Source organism: Gracilinanus agilis, chromosome 3 (genome assembly GCF_016433145.1).
Source record: "Gracilinanus agilis isolate LMUSP501 chromosome 3, AgileGrace, whole genome shotgun sequence".
NCBI lineage: Eukaryota > Metazoa > Chordata > Mammalia > Didelphimorphia > Didelphidae > Gracilinanus > Gracilinanus agilis.
In genome coordinates this window covers 148160923-148182077 of record NC_058132.1, presented here as the reverse complement: position 1 = coordinate 148182077, position 21155 = coordinate 148160923, and the positions used below count along the sequence as shown (strand labels likewise).

Here is a 21155-nt window from a genome sequence, read left to right as displayed (position 1 = left end):
GTATTAATTTTTATTCCCACCAACACAATTTAAAAAGGCAACAAGTCTGTAGATTTTGGGATTTAAAAGGAATAATACTTAAGTAAGAAAAATAATATTTTTTCGTGTCACCTAGATGTAGTAAGAACCAAAAACAAGTAACATTTTGGGGAAGATAAACATGGGAAAACAACACACTATATACCATCATGTCCACAAAACTGGTTTGAACTTTTGTCTAAAGGAAAGTAGAAAATGGATTTGTATAGCCAACAATCCTGTCTTACTGTTCAAAACTAGCTTTGAAAGGTAATTTTTATATAATCTTTCTCACCTCTTAAGAACTTGATAAGTACCAAAATAACAACACTTGCTTGCCCTTTCTTTTACTTTTTTTTTTTTTAAACCCTTACCTTCTGTCTTGAAGTCAATACTGTGTGTTGGCTCCAAGGCAGAAGAGTGGTAAGGGTAGGCAATGGGGGTCAAGTGACTTGCCCAGGGTCACACAGCTGGGAAGTGCCTGAGGTCAGATTTGAACCTAGGACCTCCTGTCTCTAGGCCTGACTCTCAATCCACTGAGCTACCCAGCTGCCCCCCCTTTCTTTTACTTTTGAAAGAAGCAATGAGAAGACAGAAGGGCTCAATGATCATAGAGACCTCAGTATCCCCGAGGACAAAACCTACTTAGTAGAATCTAATTTAAATACAGCAGTCTATTTCAGACCATTGGAGTTACTAGAAGGTATAAAAGGCTTAAGTGAAGGTTTGAGGGGGTGGGTTCGAAATGAATTTGGGCAGGAGTAGAATGGAAGGTAATAACAGAGATGCAGTAAATGGTAATACAGCTTTTTCTTTTTTATGAAAAATTTTATTTTCATTTAGCCATTACCTTGCATATACAGGTATAATTCATCATGTGACATTTTTAAAATTTACAAATAATTACCTTTGATCATATGTTTTTGTTCAATTACCTTTAAAAGATCTTGGGACATCAAAGGCAAAATTAGGTTTACGCCATATAAAACAACATCTGCTGCTGACACCGATCTATTTGCTGCTTGTCCTGGCTCATGTCTAAATACATCATCTATTAAAATGAAAGTAACAATAAAATTTTAGTTATGTCATGAAATATTCAAAGTTTACAAAATTATGTCAAAATCTTGTGAATACAATTTGACACATAAATACTGCTGTTAGGTCTATAACCCAGAGAAAAAAGAACAAGAACCCACAGGTACAAAAATATTTAGAGCAATTCCTTTTACAGTAGCAAACACTTGGGAGGAGATCATGTTTCATCAATTGGGGGATATCTGAACAAGTTATGGTATATGAATGCAATGGAGCATTATTATGCTATAAGAAATGATGAAGGAAATAGTATAACTTGTATGAACTGATGCAGAGTGAAGTAAGCAGAACCAGGAGAACAAATTAAATAACAATATAGTATGGACCACAAACACAAATACTTGAGTATTCTGATCAACACAATCCAACCAAAATTCCAAAGAACTTGTGATTGTACATGCCATCTACTTCCAAAAAGAGAAGTGATGTTCTCAGAGTAGAGATAGAAGTATATTTTCTTGCCCTTTTTTCCCCTGAACTTGACCAGTGTGGGAATTTGTTTTGCATGACCACACATGACTTTTATTTTGCCTTCTCAAAAGGTATGAGAAAGGGGGAGGGAAAGAATCTGGAACTGAAAATAAAATAAAACTGAAAAAACTTCATGAAATTTTGTTAAAATGAACTTCAAATTATGTCCCAAATTAGGGAAAAAAGCAGATTTAAAAGAAAACAGGGGGCACCTGGGTGGCTCAGTAGACTGAGAGACAGGCCTAGAGACAGGAGGTCCCAGGTTCAAATCTGGACTCAGACACTTCCCAGCTGTGTGATCCTGGGCAAGACACTTGACCCCCATTGCCTACCCTTACCACTCTTCTGCCTTGGAGCCAATACACAGTATTGACTCCAAGACCGAAGGGTAAGAGTTTAAAAAAAAAAAAAGAGAGAGAGAGAGATAAATTCTGTCATTGTGCTGGTGGATAATCATTTTGTGCTTGCTAAGGAAAATGATAATATTCCACAAAAAGTTTGTCAAAGCAAAAATGTGAGGAAATAAAGATGGTTAGTGAGGAAGCGAATGGCAGAGATAAAAATTAAATGAATTTTTTTATGACTTCTCCCAAAGAGTGTTGTTTTAAAACCCTTACCTTCCATTTTAGAATCAATACTGTGTATTGGTTTCAAGGCAAAAGAAGCAGTAAGGGCTAGGCAATGGGGATTAAGTGACTTGCCCAGGGTCACACACCTAGGAAGCATCTAAGGCCATATTTGAACCTAGGACCTCCCATCTCTAGGCCTGGCTCTCAATCCACTGAGCCACCCAGCAACCCCATCTCCCAAAGAATATCAATTCTCTATTACTCTGACTTGCAGCTGAAACCTCCTATGTGTGTTGTCTTCCCTCTACTAGAATATGAGCTTTTTTTTTTTAAACCCATACCTTCCACCTTCTGTCTTACTATTAATTCTAAGACAGAAGAGCAAACGAAAAGAGTTAGGCTATTGGGATTAAGTGACTTACCCAGGATCACACAGTTAGGAATTCACACAGAAGCTCCTAGAATATGAGCTTCTTAAAAGTAGTGACTGTTTCCTCTTTTCTACTTCTTTCTCCAGCCTCTTTCATATAGTAAGCACTTAAAAAAAGCTCATTCATTTGGCAGAAACTTAATGACAAGTATAGCATACATCACCTTAAAGGGATTTCTCCTCTTATACCTCAATTTAGAGTGATAAAGGAAGTCCATTGGTGAAAGAATGAAAAAGTATTTTTTAAAAATTGATTTGGGGGGGCAGCTGGGTAGCTCAGTGGATTGAGAGCTAGGCCTAGAGACAGAAGGTTGTAGGTTCAAATCCGGCCTCAGACACTTCCCAGCTGTGTGACCCTGGGCAAGTCACTTGACCCCCATTGCCTACCCTTACCAATCTTCCACCTATAAGTCAATACACAGAAGTTAAGGGTTTAAAATTAAAAAAAAAAATTGATTTGGATTTCCAAAAGCAGTCTACTAATTATATCAAGAATTTCCAATTTAATGAGACTAGTGACTAAAGTCTAGTAGTCTTCAAAATCATCAACACATCTAACACAATATATTACACAAATAAGCAAATATAGTATTGTAAAACTATCATGAATTAATTTATCATTTTTTTCAAATGCAGGTAGATGGTATTATAGAAAATAAAATTAAGAGTATTACTGAACTTAGTTTTTTATAATAATGATAATAGCTAATATTTATATGATGCTTTTATAGTTTGCGAAGTGATTTTCAAATATCTCATTTTATCCTCCTAATGATCAAAGGAGGTAGATGCTATTATTATTATTTCCATTTTATAGTTGAAGAAATTGAGACAGGAAAGTTAAATGATTTGCCTAATGTCATAGAGCTAGTAGCCAAGACAAGATTTGAACTCGGGTCTTCCTGATTCCAAGCCCAACACTCCCTACTATGACATCTATTTCTTAGACAAAACACCAAGAATATAACTATCGTGGGTTTTTAAATATCAAAAGTTAATTTATTTTATATCAAATTTTTTCCATTTGAAAAAGAGTTCTTATACACAAAAAGACTGGGGACTACTGAACTGTTATTTTGAGTATTTGGAAAATGGAGACCATTTCAATGCTCAGCTGACTGTTCTTTTTCCATACAGTTTTCTTTTTTCCAATTTTACTCTTTGTTGAACTCTTGCTACCCTTATAATGAGTACCACATTATCTTAGAAATTATTCTCTTAAATCAAGAGTTCTTAACTTTTTGTGTATTAGGGATATTTTTGGTAATCATGTTTTAAAATACACAAAACCAAATACATATGAATAGAAAGGAAATCAAAGGTTAGTGAAAATAAAGGTATAATTTCCCCCACCTATAACCACAGAAATACAGAAATCTATCTATGGATTCCCAAATTAAAAACCCTTGCTCTAAGTATTTCTCTCTCCAGAACATGAATGGGTTTTTGGGAGGACATTATAGTCATTTCCAGACATAAAACCTTCCATCTTCCCTCTCCCCATACTCTGACTTTCCTGGGAACAAAGGGCAAAATAAATAAATAAATAGCCATTCTTCTTCTTTTTTTTTAAAATTTTCAAGCTTCTTTAAAATCAATATTAAAAACCCTACTGCAGAGGCAACTTGGTAGCACAGTGGATAGAGCACCAGGCTTAGAGCCAGGAGAATGTGTGTTCAAATGTGACCTTAGACACTTCCTAGCTGTGTGACCTTGGAAAGTCACTTAACCCCAATGGCTTAACCACCCTTGCCACTCTTCTGTCTTACAATTGATAATTAGTATCAATTCCAAGATAGAAGGCTAAGAGAGAAAGTAAGAAGGTACAGGTCATTAAAAAACTCTATTAAAGTTTATTAAAAGGTAGAATTATAGAAATCTTCTTATCACAATTAAACCCAAGGGTAGCAACTGTGAAAACAACTTGAAACATACCATTTAACCAATTTAACAACTGTAAAACCATGCTAACTTATTCTTTCTTCTCTGGTATCACTTATTCACATTTAAAGTATTTTCCTCACAAAATTATCCCACATAATATCCCTATCCCTTGTTCCCTGAGGGAAAAAAATGTCTCATTTAAGCTTTAATATCATCTATGAGCAGTTTTATAGGCAATTACATTTTGAATAAGGCAGAGTTGACAGTGTTTGGCACATGGTAAATATTTAATAAATGCTTTTTCATTCCTTCATTCCTTTACTGATAGGAAACGACTGAAAAAATTAAAGAAACAACTGGCTCTATGTGCTCACTGGGACAGTTTCCAAAGAGAATAAAGAGGCAAAATTCATTTCTCTATTTTGGCTCTGTCTAGTTGTCTTATCATTCCTCCACTTTTCCTGGGATTTGTCAGGGAGTATAGTTATCAATTAGACAACCAGATCAAGACATCTTCAAATCTCCACCAAAAAACCTGGAATTTAAGTTTAAGCATTGAGTCCTTTTCTTCATTAGTTCATCCATAAATTATTCTGTTGCTACTATGGACTCAGAATTGTGCCAGGTACTGAAGGGGGATACACATTAAGTTCAAGAAATAATAAAACAGTCCCTTTTCTCCCAGAGTTTATAATTTATTTAGGAGATAAAACATACATATAATAATTACATAGCAATGTAAAGTACTCTATGATCAAATGCTATGATGAGTGGTAAAGACAATGGTTTGCTGAGACAGGGAAGATCAGTGGGAAATATGACAGGCAGAGAAGATATCATGGAGGAAGTTGGTGTGTGTATATATATAAAAAAAATTCTTTGGCTTATGTCCTCAGTGCCCAGAAAGGTACATAGTAGGAGTTTAAGGAAAGCTTGTTGACTATCCTATTTCCTGTCTTTTATTCTTTTATTTGAATAAGTTGAATGGCTCTTCTAAGTGATAACTCTTCAAATATCTGGAGCCAGAAGTCTTATTTCTTCAGCTTTTCTCTTTTAGGTTAAATATCTCATTAGCTCAACTAAGTCTCCTAACAATACACTGAGGAATAAGGTGTCTCTATTTTGATATTGCTAGAAGGGCCTCAATACAGCAAAATGTTGTCAGGTCATACTTCCCTAATATTAATTCCCCTAAGTAAACCTTTTCAAAGCAGCGTAATTTCTATATCATTGCCACATTTTTTCCCTTTCTCATAACAGTCCTTCCTTTAAAGCTTATGTAAACTTGAGTTGATTGAAACAACAAAATTGTTTAGTGAATATCCTCTACATGCCAAGTACTGTGTTCTTTAAACATTTGACAATGGAAGGATGCTGCAAAAGTAAGGAATCACCAACTTAAAAACATATGAAAATGTACTTTTGGGAAACACCAGATTTGGTTGGGCTTGGGGGGGGGGGGCAGTTATCTCTCAGAATTTTCCATAAATATCATAACATTTTTAAGTGCCAAAGTTAAAAAAAAACCCTTATTTAAATAAATGTCAATTATAAGTAAAATTTCTCCTGCATATTTTAAAGTTAAATTTCATTCTAAATTTTATCAAATGGTTTTCTTAAAGCATTTATTTCTTGCCCAATTACACTTAAGTTTATCTTTTTTCTCCAAAAGGGAAATAAACACATGAAATTAGCAGCAAAATCTGTCTGTCTGTCTATCTATAGTATCATTCTTTATTTCTCCCTCTAACTGGTAGCCTAATATGAATAGGTACTAGAGCTGAATGTAAGGAAAACTTCCTAACAATTCCAGCTGTCCAAAAATGGAACTGACTGCAGGAGGTGGTAGGTTTCATGTCACTAGAGGTCTTTTAAAGGCTGGATGATTATTTGTTAAGAGATCTTATGGAGCAAATTCTTGGTCTGGTATATGTTGGATTAGATGGTCTTGAGCTGCTTCCAATTCAGATTCTATGATTTAAGTTGAGAAGAAGAATTCACTGGAGATATAGAGAAATTCCATCTTTGGGCTTTTGTTCTTTGCTCTCCAAACCAGGAAGGTACTTTCTCTTTCTCTCTCTTAAATGTTTAATTTCCTTTCAGTTTCACCTCAGGTGAAACCTCATATACAAAATCTGTCTTGAATCCCTACCTCCCAACCTCTGGGTGTTTATCTACCTCTCTCTTTTCCTCTCCCCCCAAATTATCTTGAATTTACTTATCTGTTTTTGTGCTGTACTCCTACCAAAAGAACATAAGGTTCTTGTAAAGAGTGTCTGTTTAACAGGACTTTGCACCCAACCCCCTTGCCCAAGCAGATTACCTCAAATAGAACAGACATTTAAACAAATGGTTACTGAACTGAACTCAGTAGAACAATATGTCATTGGAGAGATATTCTCTAAGTATGGGTGTGTAACTCTGGTGAAAAAGTCAAGAATAGGAAATAGGCCCTGAACAAGGACACGTTACAACCAGTGGAAATGTGTGTTGGCCATGGGTGGGGGGAGAGCAGGGGGTGAAGGGGAAAGTAGGGGCATAAAGTATGTAAACAGGTTAAAAATGAATATTAATAAATGTTTAAAAAAAAAAAAGAAAAAGTCAAGAATAAATCTAGAAATCCCAGAAACTACCACATAGAGGAACTTGAAATGTATTGAAGAGCCCAGAAATATTAGTCTGAGAGGCCTTAGATGACATACTTGGGGAAACCATGTAGAAAAAACAATTATGTAGTCAATAATCAGAAGTAGAGGTACATGAGTGATCATTTAGTCCAGTCTCCCCATTTTACAGATGAGAAAAATGAGGCCTCCCTCCCAGAAGTGAAGGGACTTCACACAAAGTCTCACACTGAATTAGCTACCAAGCCAGAACTTAAACACAGGTTTTCTGACTCTCAATACTGGATTTTTCCCATAATAAACACATTTAAAACAATAACTGCCATATAATAACACAAGTACAGAAATGGTCTCACAGAAACCCTATTCATTTCACACAGAACTAAGGGAACATAATTTGAGAAATGCTGTTGTTGTGAGAAATGCTTAGTGAGAAAGAGGAATGGTTCCTAAAAAAAGATTAGGGAGCCCAGTAGGAAGATTTGTTAACACCTACAAGGCACAAAAACTATTAACAAAAAAAAAGAAAGAAAGAAGAAGAAGAAAAAGATTACAAAGGGATGAGTGGTCAATAGTTCAAATACTAAAATTTGAAACTCTAAATTTAAAATATCCACTTCTTAACCTCTTTTACACATTATCTTGTCATTCCTGGAAGTTCTTGAACTTGTATAGGAGGAGAACAAGAATGAGATACTAGGTTCATTTCCTTATTTAAACATAAACATCTGGAGAAATTGTACAAGAACATAAGAGAATTTATTTAATGCTCTATTCATACCTGTATCACTGAAATCTATGAATTCTTTTGACAGAAGGTTAGTAAGAAGTTCCATAATGAGAAGGAGATCTTGATACTGTTCCTCTTCTGCTGTAACATCTATCCGTTGCCGACCTAGATTATTCTTGGAATATACTTGTAACAAAGTGAGGCAGGCCTCATACAAGTTCATAGCTTTGGACTGCAAGAAAGAAAAACTTAAAAAGTAAATTATACTATATAGCAGAGTACTCTGGGGAAAAAAATGCATCCTTTTTTATATAATCTAGATAAAATTTGCAATCAGATCAATAGCCATTATGACTGATGTCTGATAATTCTGAAAAAATAATAAAAAGTAAACATTCAGATTGCAATTATGTTTAAAGTATTAATAAAAATGAACACTTTTTGGTTCATTGGCCACACTTACTGGGGAGGATGTAATTTTGCATAAGTGACAAATTAGCACAAAGAAAAGAACATTAGATTAGGAGTAGGGTGATTTAGCTTTATAGTCTCAATGAAGTAACTATGTGGCTAGGGCAAGACACTTCTCAGCCTTGTTGGGACAAGGTTCTTCATGTACAAAAAATGAGAAAAGATTGTTGGCCCTGATGATTATCTCTAATATTTGATGACTAAATGCTTCAACATACCTACCTCCCTTTTTATACAAAGATAATTTTAAGTGTTTTTCTCTTGCCAGTGCTGTACCAACCAGTGATTTTGTAATATAAGTCATTTAGGTGTTAAATAGGATGATTTTTACAAAGGCTTCCATGGAAAGCACACAAATGGACATATTATTATTATTTTATTCCACATCAGGTTCTGCTTATAAGATCAACTTTTGAAAAAATTCCATAAAATCTAACTATCTTGCCTATCCACTATTGGATTTGTTACTATAATACTTAAAAGTATAAGCTTACTTTTGGGCAGGTTCCTCAGACCTAACAAAGAGAAAATTACATGTCAGGAGCCCATATTGAATGGTTTTAGACATGATATATACTAATATGCTAATGAATACAAATAAAAACTTGAATTATAGCTACCAAACTGTCTTTCTAAGGTAATTTCTTTACACAGACAGTTTACTTTTTCTTAGCAAACAGTTAGGAATTTAGTAAATGCATACACTTTTCCCTTCAACTTACAAATGAGATGTGGAAAGCATTTATTTTAACTCTCTATGTCCTGCTGTTGTGTGTTTAATCCAGCAAGAACCTAGTAGATGAATAACTATTCCATTAATCTGTTCTTCCAAGTATACATCATTTTGATGACTAATTTTATAGCCTATTTCATGAAAAAGAAATTAAGAGATAATTAGTACACATCATTTTGGAAGTGGGAGTTTTATTTATTAAGCATGTTTTACCTCTTTTATAAATATATTTTAGCTAGTCTATGTTTTTGCAAATATTTAGGGAAATGAAAAAAATACTTCCAGCTGCTATTCATTAGAGAAAATAGTATTATAACCATGGTGTTCTTTACATTTTATTACAATTATTATTTTGCATCCAAAAGTGATAAAATTAGATAGTGTTTACCTCTCCCAGATAGCATATCTGTTTATGTGCAACTTCAACAAAAACTTCTATTATGAGATTAACAGTCTCTGGGGTGTTTTTGTAAACTTCCATCAGCCCAATGCAATTGGTAAGGAAGTCCATTAGGAAATTAAAGAGGATTGCTACATTGTCAATCTGAGTAGCCTCAGCAATGCCACAGAGTGCCTCTAATGTGGCAGTTATTTCCTGTTTGACCTCTTCTTCTTGACATATTTGCTGAAAATTTTCTTGATTTATTACATTCAAGAATCTTTGCTGAAGTGGTTGTAGAACCTATAAAAACAAAGTGTCAATGTTGATACTTTAATATTTACTAAGCAGGAAGCTAAAGTGGGCAAAAGTGTTCTTATAATTCATGAAGACAAAGTTGTTAAAGTTAAGTGTTTTGCTAAATTATCAATTGTTTAATATGAGAGTTGACCCATCCCAGAATACGAATCAGGAGACAATAATATTCCATTAGGAAGTTAAATATCATTCCCTGATCACTCCTTGATGGTATTGAGGGAGCTGTCACCATCCACCATTTCTGTGTGTAACAGCTAACACGCTCTAATGATAAGCAAACCCACATTGTCACAGGTCTAAAAGAAGTCTTATTCTTTTCCTCCTTCTCCTCCTCCATTATTTTGGCATATGAAATAAAAGCTCTGTTGATACCGCCCCCCCCCCCAAGGGGTACTTTCCCAATGTCTTTAGAATACTTAAATATTTTTTCATTATGACAACTTTTACAATAGGTTAAAACAATATGAATTAAGTGAACTATTACTACTGAAATACTTTTAACTGGATTTAAAAAAATAGCAGTAAGATCAATTCTCCCCTTTGAGCCCAGGATAATGCTAAAAAAATAGGTTGAACCCTTTGCTATATGGTGAATCTGCATGGATTCTAGAAAATAGTGTTAAGATGCCTATTATGTAGATTATAAAAAAGCTCTTGTTCGAAAGTATTAGCATTACCTATTATGAAAACACAGTAGGACCACTTACTTGCATATGCTTGCCAGTTCTTTCCTATTTCCAACTCAAGTTTCTCTAGGGCCAGATGGCCATGTCCAGATCTCTAATTTATCTTCTTCTTTATAATATCTTTTCTGTCTAAACATAGAAAAATGTTTCCCTTGCTACAAAACTCTCTCCTTGTTAAGTGTGCTTGCATATTTATGACAAGTCTACTCTTGGGAAAATGAGGTTCACTAATAACTGGTTATAAACATGTCCAAATGGTTAACACCTAGTAAACTGTAACACCATCACAAGAGGAACATTATTATGGCACTAAGGCAATAAATAAAATCAGGAGAGAAAATACTAATAGGTTAATGTTATAAAGATTAAGCTATGTAAATTCATTTTTTAATAAGTAGCTCTGGTACCATATAGACTAAGTTAAAATGTTGTTTCAATAGAAGCTATAAATGAAAGATAAAAATATTACCTCTGTCCAGTATTGCTGTTTTGTATCAGTGTCCATATGAGCAAAACCTCCTAAAACTAGAGCCTTCATAAGTGTTCTTTGCACAGAACTTGATAAGAGATGAAGAGGTGGGCTTCTTCTTGCAAACTGTTTAGCTAAATTCCACCAATTTTCACATTTAATTACTAAGTTTGCCCTACATGAGGAGGAAAAAAGCATAATCAACATAAAGTCAATTGCTTACACTAAGATTAAGGGAATGGTTATCAGCAGAAAGACCTGAAGTTCTATTCTTAAAGGATGCTTATGCAAATAAAAGCTCTTCAGAAATAATTTGGAAAAGACTATAAAAATGAGGTATCACAAAGCTTGGAATATCAGAATGCAATTTCAATTTATGCAGGTATCATCATCAATTTATAAATTCTATTAAAATTAATAACTAAAGGATCATAGATTTAGAGCCAGAAGGAAGCTAATAGATCATCTAGATCAGTGGTTTCCAAACCTTTTTGGCCTACTGCCCCCTTTCCAGAAAAAATATTACTTAGTGGGGGCAGCTGGGTAGCTCAGTGGATTGAGAGCCAGGCCTAGAGACAGGAGGTCCTAGGTTCAAATCCGGCCTCAGACACTTCCCAGCTGTGTGACCCTGGGCAAGTCACTTGACCCCCATTGCCTACCCTTACCAATCTTCCACCTATAAGTCAATACACAGAAGTAAAGGGTTTAAAAAAAAAAAAAGATTACTTAGCGCCCCCTGTCACATACTATCACGGCCCCCTTACAGTTTTATTCACTGCCCCCAAATGTACCTGTGGCCATCATCGCCCCACTGGATCACTGCAGCACCCACCAGGGGGCAGTGGCACCCACTTTGGGAATCACTAATCTAGATCAAGCCTAATTTTACAGATAGGAAGCCAGCTTTCAGAGAAGTTAAGTCATGTGATGAAGGCCAATAAGGAGTAAAAGTAGGATTTCAACCCATGTCCTTTGACATCGAAACTGGAGTCTTTTCCATTATTATCACGTCATCTCCTCTAGATTAAGAAATAAACAAAATGTTGGAATTTAGTGGGGTTGGGGTTGGGTGGTGATTGGGGGCAAGGAGACAGACCACGTGCCTCATGTATCCTCCCTTTTTCTTATGTTCAACTAGAAAAATCTAATTTGTTGTTCTGGAAAAGGTTGCAAGGGATCTAATATTATACTTGGCATCAAAAACAAACAAAAAAATCAAAAAACAATAAATTTGCTTAGTTTTTAAAAATTCAGTTACCAGACTCCTTTAATGTGATTATATAGATTAACTATTACTATAAAAGGTAAATTCTTATTGATGAATATATTATGTTCAACATCTTTACATACCGCTTTTCTAGATTTTTCTGATTACCATCCCTTAAACTATTTTAGCAAGAAAAAAACACTCTCTCTAAAGAAAAACCTTTTTCATCTAACCTAGATTTTAGTGTACAAGTGACTATTTTTTTAATAATTATTATTAGTAGTACTTGCAGCAGCAGCAAACATTTGTATGGCCCCTACTATGTACCAGGGATTGCATGAAGAGCTTTACAATTATAAACTAATTTGATCCTCACAATAACCATAGGAAGTACATACTATTATTATTTCCATTTAACAGATGACCAAACAGAGAGAGAGAGATTAAGTGATTTACCCAAGGTCACAATGTGTTAAGTGTCTTGAGGACAAATTTGAACTCATGTCCTCCTGATTCCAAGTGCGGTGCTCTATCCACTTTATCACCTGGCTATCCATAAAATATAAGATAAAATAACTTGTGGAATTAAAATGAGCAAGAGAAATACCACTAGTAGGTCTGCATTCCAAAGAGATTAAAAAAAAAAAAATGAGAAAGGGCCCACTTGTACAAAAATATTTGTAGCTGCTCTTTTTGTGTTGGTAAAGAATTAGAAACTAAAGGGATGTCTCTCAATAGGGGAATAGATGAACAAATTGTAGTATAAGATGGTAATGGAATACTATTGTGCTATAAGGAATGATGAACTGCTTGATTTCTATATGAACTGGAAAGACCTCCATGAACTGATGCAGAGTGAAATGAGCAAGACTAGAATATTGTACACAGAAAATGAAACACTGTGGAACAATCAAATGTAATAGACTCTGCTACTAATAGTAATTTATCAAGAACAATCTTGTGAAACTTATAAAAAAGAATGCTATCCACATCTAGAAAAGTATCTATGGGAGTAGAAACACAGAAGAAAAACATGATTTATTACTTAGTTATATGGATATATGATTTGGGATTGTGGTTTTTAAAGGATTATTCTATTACAAATATGAATACTATGGAAATAGGTTTTGAGTAATAAGACATGTATAAACCAGTGGAATTGATTGTCAGATCGGGGAGTGGGGAGGGAGGAAAGAATGAGAACATGAATCATGTAACCATGGAAAAATATTCTAAAAAATAAAAATAAAAAATAATGTGGAGAAAAATAAATAAAATAAAATAAAATGACCAAGAGAGAATTGAATTTATAAGAACATTTCCTCCTCAAGTTTATTTACTGCTTTCAGGTTTATAAGTGCTATCCCCACAACCTATTTATATAAATGTTAAAAATTTTATAACTTTTGTTTTATAAAGAAGGAAACTGAAGTCCAAAAATTTGGGTCAATTTTTCTATGGTTAAAGAATTAATCAATGATGGAGCTGGAATATGAGCCAAAGATTCCTGTATCCAAGTCTAGGATTTTAAAACTATAGCACAGTTTTGAACATTCTATAGGATCCTGTCTTTACAAGTTTGAAGACAAAATTGCCAAAGAAAATACTAAGCAAGAAATAGAAAATCTATGTGTGTACTGACTTCAAATTAACTAAAAATATTTGATTTAACCTTGGGAAGAGACTTGGTAGGAGAAATTATGAGTCATTCTGAATGACAATAGCAGTATAACTTTGAAAAAATCTTTTTATACATTTTCAACTAAATTAATATATACTACACTTAATAATGAACCAGTCTCTTTCATTCCTTAATAATGAGAAATTTCCAGTGGGAGGTACCATATTTATCACTAATTTAGGATGTGTAACTTTTGAGTTCCATATATTAAATGCCATGCTTAATATAAGCAAATATATCTTAAAAAGTAACATTACTTCTTTTATGTAGCCTTGTACTTCCATTCTTTTATTCAATTTGATGGAAAATTTAAAAAAATCTCTGGTTGCCAGTTTTTCCATTGGCAGAATGAAAAAATTATCATGTGATCTTGGTCTCTTCACGCTATAAAATTCTAATTAGGAGCATCATAATTTTTATTGTTTTAAGTGATTACAGAGGTCATTCTAGTTGTGTATTTTTTTTACACTCTTCTATTGGTTATACTTACATATTTATTTGTTGCTGAATACATTGAAAAAACATAACATAATTTTGACAACTGTGATTTCTTGGAAATATGTATTTTTAAAAAACTCCTTACCTTCTGTCTTAGAATCAATACTGTATATTGGTTCCAAGGCAGAAGAGTAGTAAGGGCTAGGCAATGGGGGTGAAGTGACTTGCCCAGGGTCATACACCTAGGAAGTGTCTAAGGCCAGATTTGAACTTAGGACCTCCCATCACTAGGCCTGGCTCTCAATCCACTGAGCCACCTAGCTGCTCCTGGAAATATGTATTGATGAAAAATGAGGATTATATTTATTTAAGACATTAGAAATAAAGAAAAGTTGGAATAAAAGAGACAGAAAAGAGGGGGAAAGTGGTAGAATTTGGCTAAATCAGTTCAATGTTTACCTTTCTCTTCTTTCCACCAGTGTAACCAATAACTGTACGGTATCATTTGCAAGATCCTGCTCACTACTCCATACTGCAAGGTTACTGATGACTTTTTCTAAGAGGTAGCCAACAATCCACTGAGAACCCTCTGTATCTGCTCCAAATGCTGTATTGAATGGCAGACTTATCTTAGGAAAGCCAAAACAAACAAACAAAAAAATTCAAACAAACAACAAACGCTAAGTCAAAATATCTGTTAAAAAAATTAGTAGGAAAAAAAGCCAAAATGAAAAAGAATCTCATTTGTTTTACCTTAATTTTTGTACGTTCAAACACCAAATAAAAGCCAAATAAGAGTTTCACATACCACCCACTCGTTTTCCAATGTTATCCCCTAACATTTATCACTTCTATCTGAGCATTTACCTATAATCAAAGTACAAACATTAAAATGAAATATAATCTGTAATTTAATTATTGGTTGAAATAAATTTACTCAAACTGTGTAGGCAAAATAAGGAAAAGGACTTCCTAATCCATGAGGTATTCGAAGAAGTTATTTTTTCTTCATTTAAATCTTAACAGGTCCCAGAGCCTTTGGATTTTGAATGACTTTATGGGGAAGAAAATTCTGAAGGAAAAATAAATTATGATTTCTCTAGCTAACCATAACCAAAAACAATCGAAATGAGATTAAACAATTTTGTTTTCTGACCTGATCATACAATTTTTCATCCACCAAAAGATAGGTTTTTGCCCATCGTTTTAGGAACCAAACAATATCTTTTCCCATTTGTGGACTAAGAAGATGTGTTAGATTTGCTCTTATTGCTCGAGATTCAACTTCTGAAACCCTCAGGATGGCAGACAATAACCTGCAGGCAAAAAAGCAGAAGTTATTTCTTCTTCTACATCTTCTTACTTATCACTTTTTTAAAAATCAATTTTGTTTCCTTTAGTAATGCTCTGCATTTTGATCAAGCTGACCCTACACTCCTTTATCAAATAAGGATATGGACAGATGTGTTATTATGTTTGTGACCTGCACAAAAGTAGAGACAAAAACAGAAAAAAGAAAAAGTCAAGATTATAAATAACTTTATGTAGAGATCAAAGAACTGTGTATGTGATTTTTGATACTTGCAAGATTCTAGAATTTAATGAGCTCTCAAGAAATTTCAGGTTATAAATTAATCATTATAATTATGATCAAGAAGGTATGTTGAATTCATAGTTCAATAAAATCTATCACCCAAGAAAAACAAAGCTGAGCACTGTTATATTATTTTCTCTGAAACCATATGGGAGTCATGAACTCAAACACCCAGGATTTTTTATCTTTTTACCTATTGTGCAACTTCTGAAATTTCTAAATCAGACGTTGTACTTCCAGACAAACTAGAATGTTGGTGGCATCAATGAATGGATATTTGCTCAAAAAATTATGTCAGGAAAAAAAATTGGAAACTCAATTGGGGAATGGCTGCATAAATCGTGGGATATATGATCATGACAGAATACTATTGTGCTATAAGGAATGATGCACAAGAGAATTTCAGAAAAAACTGAAAAGACATACATGAACTGATGCAGAGTGAAATAAGAAGAACTAGAAGAACATTATTATAAAGAGTAACTGAAATATTCTGGGACGATCTAATGTGTTAGAATTTGCTACTAATAGCAATACAATGATCCAGGACAATCCAGCACAACATTCTGAAGGACTTATGAAAAAGAATGCTATCTACCTCTAGAAAAAGAACTGCTGGAGTAGAAATGCAGATGAAACACATGATTTATCATTTCTTTACTTGGGCATGGGGTTTGGGGTTTTGGTTTTATAAGATTATTCTCTTACAAAAATGAAAATTATTGAAATTTTTTGAGTGATAATACATGTATAACCCAGTGGAATTGCATGACAACTCCAGGGGGAGGGGAAAAAGGGAAAGAGACAACATAAATCATGTAACTTTGGAAAACTTATGTATAAATTTGTTATTGGAATAAAGACAAAAAAATTTTTTTAAATTATACCAGGACAATATTGTTTTGTATTTCCTGCAAAGTTATTACAAACTAAGACATTCTTCTTTCTGCACATAAGCTACTCATACTACTCAAATCTTATCAGTTTAGATGTAAGGCAGAGGTTTAAACTTGCTACACTGGAACTGAATTTAGCAGGAAATTAGGCAAAGGGCAGATCCTTCTTTGCCAAATGAAATGAATTTATCTTAAGAAATAATAGAAGGACTTAATAGTAACATATAATGCCCAATGCACTGTTGTTTGTGTGATGGTCTCTTGGAAGACAGCACTGTGGTGAACTTGAAAGAATTTTTATTAAAGAGTTGTAAGGATGTGAAAATATTTTCACTTATATAAACCTTGCTCTGTCTTGATTTTGATTTCAGTTCTCTTTCTGGGCATCATGCTTTGTTACTGACAATTATCTTTCCTTATTTCCACATTCAATCTAGTTTAATGCTTCTATTCTTTTGGCAAGAACTATTGTTTTCAACATGATAAAGTATCATATTGTACTATTATATTGAGAAATAAGTACTTCACTTTTCATAAATTATTTTGTCCACAGATGATTTAATGGACTTGTAGGTTTTATTTTTATGCTATAGGTTTTATTTTTCAGTGTTGGCTTGGGTAGTGATTGTTACCAGACATAAAATATTCAAAAATAAAGTAGTATGGGATTTCATATCTAAAATAACAACAAAAAACAAAACAGGAAAAATAACAAAGCCCCCTGTGTTCCTTATTTTATATCTAAACAAACTTAAGGAACATAAGATAGTATGACTACCACCAAAAAAATAAAAAATTACTATTAATACCCCTTCCTTCACAAGAAAATGAATAATAAAGAACCAACATTCTCTTCCAAAGGCAATGAATTTCCTTATTAGACTTTACTGGTAATTAAAATAAGAAAAAGCAAAAGTACTTTATAAAACTTTTGGGTTTTTAAGTACATATAATAGAGAAGGCTAACTTTCCCCCCTGATAAGTTAAAATTCATTCTAAGAGGAGAAACCAACAGAACTAAATCCAAGCTAGACATGATATAAAAGATGCTATCTATTTTCCCTGGAAAAGATGTTATTTTATTAAAAGGGTTGTTTCTTCATTTTTAAAATTTGGGAAACCCAAAATTAAACAACTGAAGCAACTTTTTAAATCAATATTCACAAACATTTATATAATTATGGTCCATTAAACAACCTTAAACCAAGGTCTTTGGATACTATGCAGATATTTTCTCTGGTTATAGTTGGAATATGAAATGGTTTTCAACCAAAAATTATCTCAGATAGGTAGATGGGTAGAGTTTTGGGAAGTGCAGGACAGTATTTCTTTAGGATGTAAAAGAGACATGTTTAGACTTTGTGAAGAGAGTACCAACAGCAAGAACACTGCTTCAAAAAGATGAATGAGAACGAAAGAATAGAATCAGCCAGGATCCATCAATAACAAAACATACCAGATTAACATCATTTGCTATCTTCACAGATTTAATAGAAAGGCAAACCAGGTATATTTCAGGCATATTATAAAAGACTTTTCAGCAAGGAATCTGAAAAACATTGTTCAACCTTCCCCACTTTAGTGATAAGATGGTAAGAAAAGGGATGATGTAAAGTAAAGCCAGATTTGGAAAGATCTGAATAAACAGACCAAATAGTGGTGATTAATGAACTGACTTAAACAGAGAGGGAAGTCTCTTTAGCATTGACACTATTTTCTACCTTGAACATGCATCAATATTTTTAAACAATAATTTATGTTATCAAATTTGTTGATAATATGCTAAAAAACAAATGGAGAATCCTTTAAAATTTTGATAGGCTAGAACAGACAAAATCTAATAAGGTAAAATTTAACAGTAATAAACCTAACTATTCATACAAAGGATTCAAATATAAGAACAAGTACAGTTCTAGAGAGACATATCTGGACAACGGTTCCATGTAGCTGCCAATGTTTTTACTTAAGTGGAGATCTGACCATTCCACTTCCTACTTCATAAACTGACAGTTCTCTGTTGCTTCTAAGATATAATATAAACCTCTATGTTTAGTTTTTAATACTATCTGACTCAAACCTAGATAGGTTCTAGCTTCATAGTACATTATTCCCCCTCCTGCACTCTGTGGGGACTTAATAAAAAGGCACTATTTTAATAGAACCATAGTGGAGAGAAAAAGTTATAATCCCTTTGAATTCTGAACTAGTCAGATAACAATGAGACTCTTCTACTTTGTTCTGGATGCCATATTTAAAGAAGGATAGTGCCTGCTTGTTGATGATACTTTGTTAATATCCTTGTTAAAAGCAAAACACAGATCTAGAATGATCTATTTTCATCATAAATGAACAAGTGGCTCCAACATCCCCCTTTAAAGCTAATAAGTTATATAATGAAGTCAAACTGGCACTTATCAAAATAAAATAAAAGGCAAGAGGTTAGACCAGACCAAATACATATAGAAAAAATTTATGGGGTAGCTGACACAATCCTGTCCAGGTATGAAAACAGGGAGGTCTCTATAAGACTTTAACCTCATTATCATAATCACTGACAATTAAAAGCACTCTAATGTTTGCAAAGCATTTTACAGTTTTATTTGATCCTAATACCTAATTCTGTCAGATAAGTACACAGTAATTATCCCCATTTTGTAGACAAGGAAACTGAAGGTGAGGGAGAGGTTGGGTGACTAGACTAGGGTCATATAGCTAAATGTTTTCTGAGGAAGGATTTGAACCATACCACAAAAACATTTGACTCAGTAGAGCAAAGTATAGTTTAAAGGCTTTCTTCAAAGAAGGGCTTCCTCCTGCAGATATGTTCAGATTATACTAGATGCTGTGATAAATAAAAACCCCTGAGACGGTGCTACTCCATGACCCTGTGATTATGAATACTGAGCAAAGCTTATAACAGGAAGATAAATCCTTGCAAGAGGTATTTGGATGCTCCATGATATGCCTTAGATAGGATCCAAATGGAAAAGATTCCCTCTAGATGAAGCCCTTGTTTTCATAGCATCTTGATTACATCAAGAAAGATTATAGGCCTTGTTCATGAAGATTTATAATAGAGATAACCTTAACAATACATATTAGGGAGAAAAAATGGATGAAAGATACCCATTATGTATGCTAGATTATAATATAGTCCAGTGATTCCCAAAGTGGGCACCACCGCCCCCCTGGTGGGTGCTGCAGCGATCCAGGGGGAGTGGTGATGGCCACAGGTGCATTTGGGGGCGGTGAATAACTATAAGGGGGCAGTGATAGTATGTGACAGGGGGCGCTAAGTAATATTTTTTCTAGAAAGGGGGCGGTTGGTCAAAAAAGTTTGGGAACCATTGATATAGTCAGTCCACTGAATTAGTATATTTGTGTTAATAAACATTACATATAATGAAATATACATACAGATATTACATGCGTACTCAACATATCTTAGAAAACCTGAAGATGGGACAATCAATTGAACATATAACTGAATAGGAGGAAGAAATGGGAATTATATCTGGGCAACAACAAGATGCATTTTGTTGGTCTCAAAGTGTTCTCTGACACAAAAAAACCATCTTTCACATCTAACCCAAATATATTCCTAGGAATATTTGGAAATCTTCAGACATAACTGTCTAAGATTCAAAGCTGTGGGTGGCTCAAAGAGCAATGGTTCATTGTAGGAGTACTGACCCATATAGTTAACATTAGAGATATCACCCGAGATGCATCCTCAGAAAAGGAAATGGGCTAGTTATTCTGGTATTCTCTAAATGTAAAATGATTTAGAGTAAAGTCTCTTAGCATGTCAGGTAAACATTCTGCAGGGAAAAAATGGAAATAAGACCCTCATCACAGGAGTCTTAGAGGAGTCATTATCTGCACAAATGAAAATACATCTGCACATCAATGAAATCCTCGATCTATTATGTATTCATCTGAATTCTGATAACCTAGAGTGCACACAAGAGGAAGGAGCAACGGATGGTAAGTGGACCTGAAGCCATGACATCCAGGAACTAGAAACAGCCGAGAGAGAATCCTGGGAGATGGAGAGCAGGAAAGCATTACACTTGTTCTACTGGGCTTTGAGGAAAGAACTAGTAGTAGTAATAGGTAGAAATTAAACAGACACATGAAGATTTTATAGAGAAAAACTTAAAAAGTATGAGCTTTCCAAAAATTAAACAGGTTCATAAGATAAAGAATTATGCATTATCAAAAATCTTCAAGTGGCTCCGGAAGATCAATTTTAAGGTACGATATAAAAAAGAACTCTTGCTCAGGTAGGCATTAACTAGATGACCTCTAAAATTACTATTCTCTGAGATTCTGTAATTCTATGAAATACTATAAGCATGTTAGCTTCAATTTATTAAGTTATTATTTATTGTAAAAAAGTCTGGTATATTCAATTCCCCACTCCAGTCTTTTTCAGTTTTGCATTAATAATACCTCC

The 21155-nt window shown here is 33.9% G+C and overlaps 1 protein-coding gene across 1 annotated transcript in view; it reads right to left on the bottom strand.

The window, feature by feature from the left end:
* Window positions 1-21155, bottom strand: part of XPO4 (exportin 4) — a 137465-nt gene that overhangs the window by 5697 nt on the left and 110613 nt on the right. Inside the window, exons 13-18 of the mRNA XM_044668972.1 lie at window positions 15363-15522; window positions 14666-14835; window positions 10881-11055; window positions 9417-9710; window positions 7876-8056; window positions 954-1069 (exon numbers count right to left, since the gene is read on the bottom strand). Of these exons, the coding sequence (XP_044524907.1) occupies window positions 954-1069; window positions 7876-8056; window positions 9417-9710; window positions 10881-11055; window positions 14666-14835; window positions 15363-15522 (1096 nt within the window). The remainder of the gene's footprint in view (window positions 1-953; window positions 1070-7875; window positions 8057-9416; window positions 9711-10880; window positions 11056-14665; window positions 14836-15362; window positions 15523-21155) is intronic.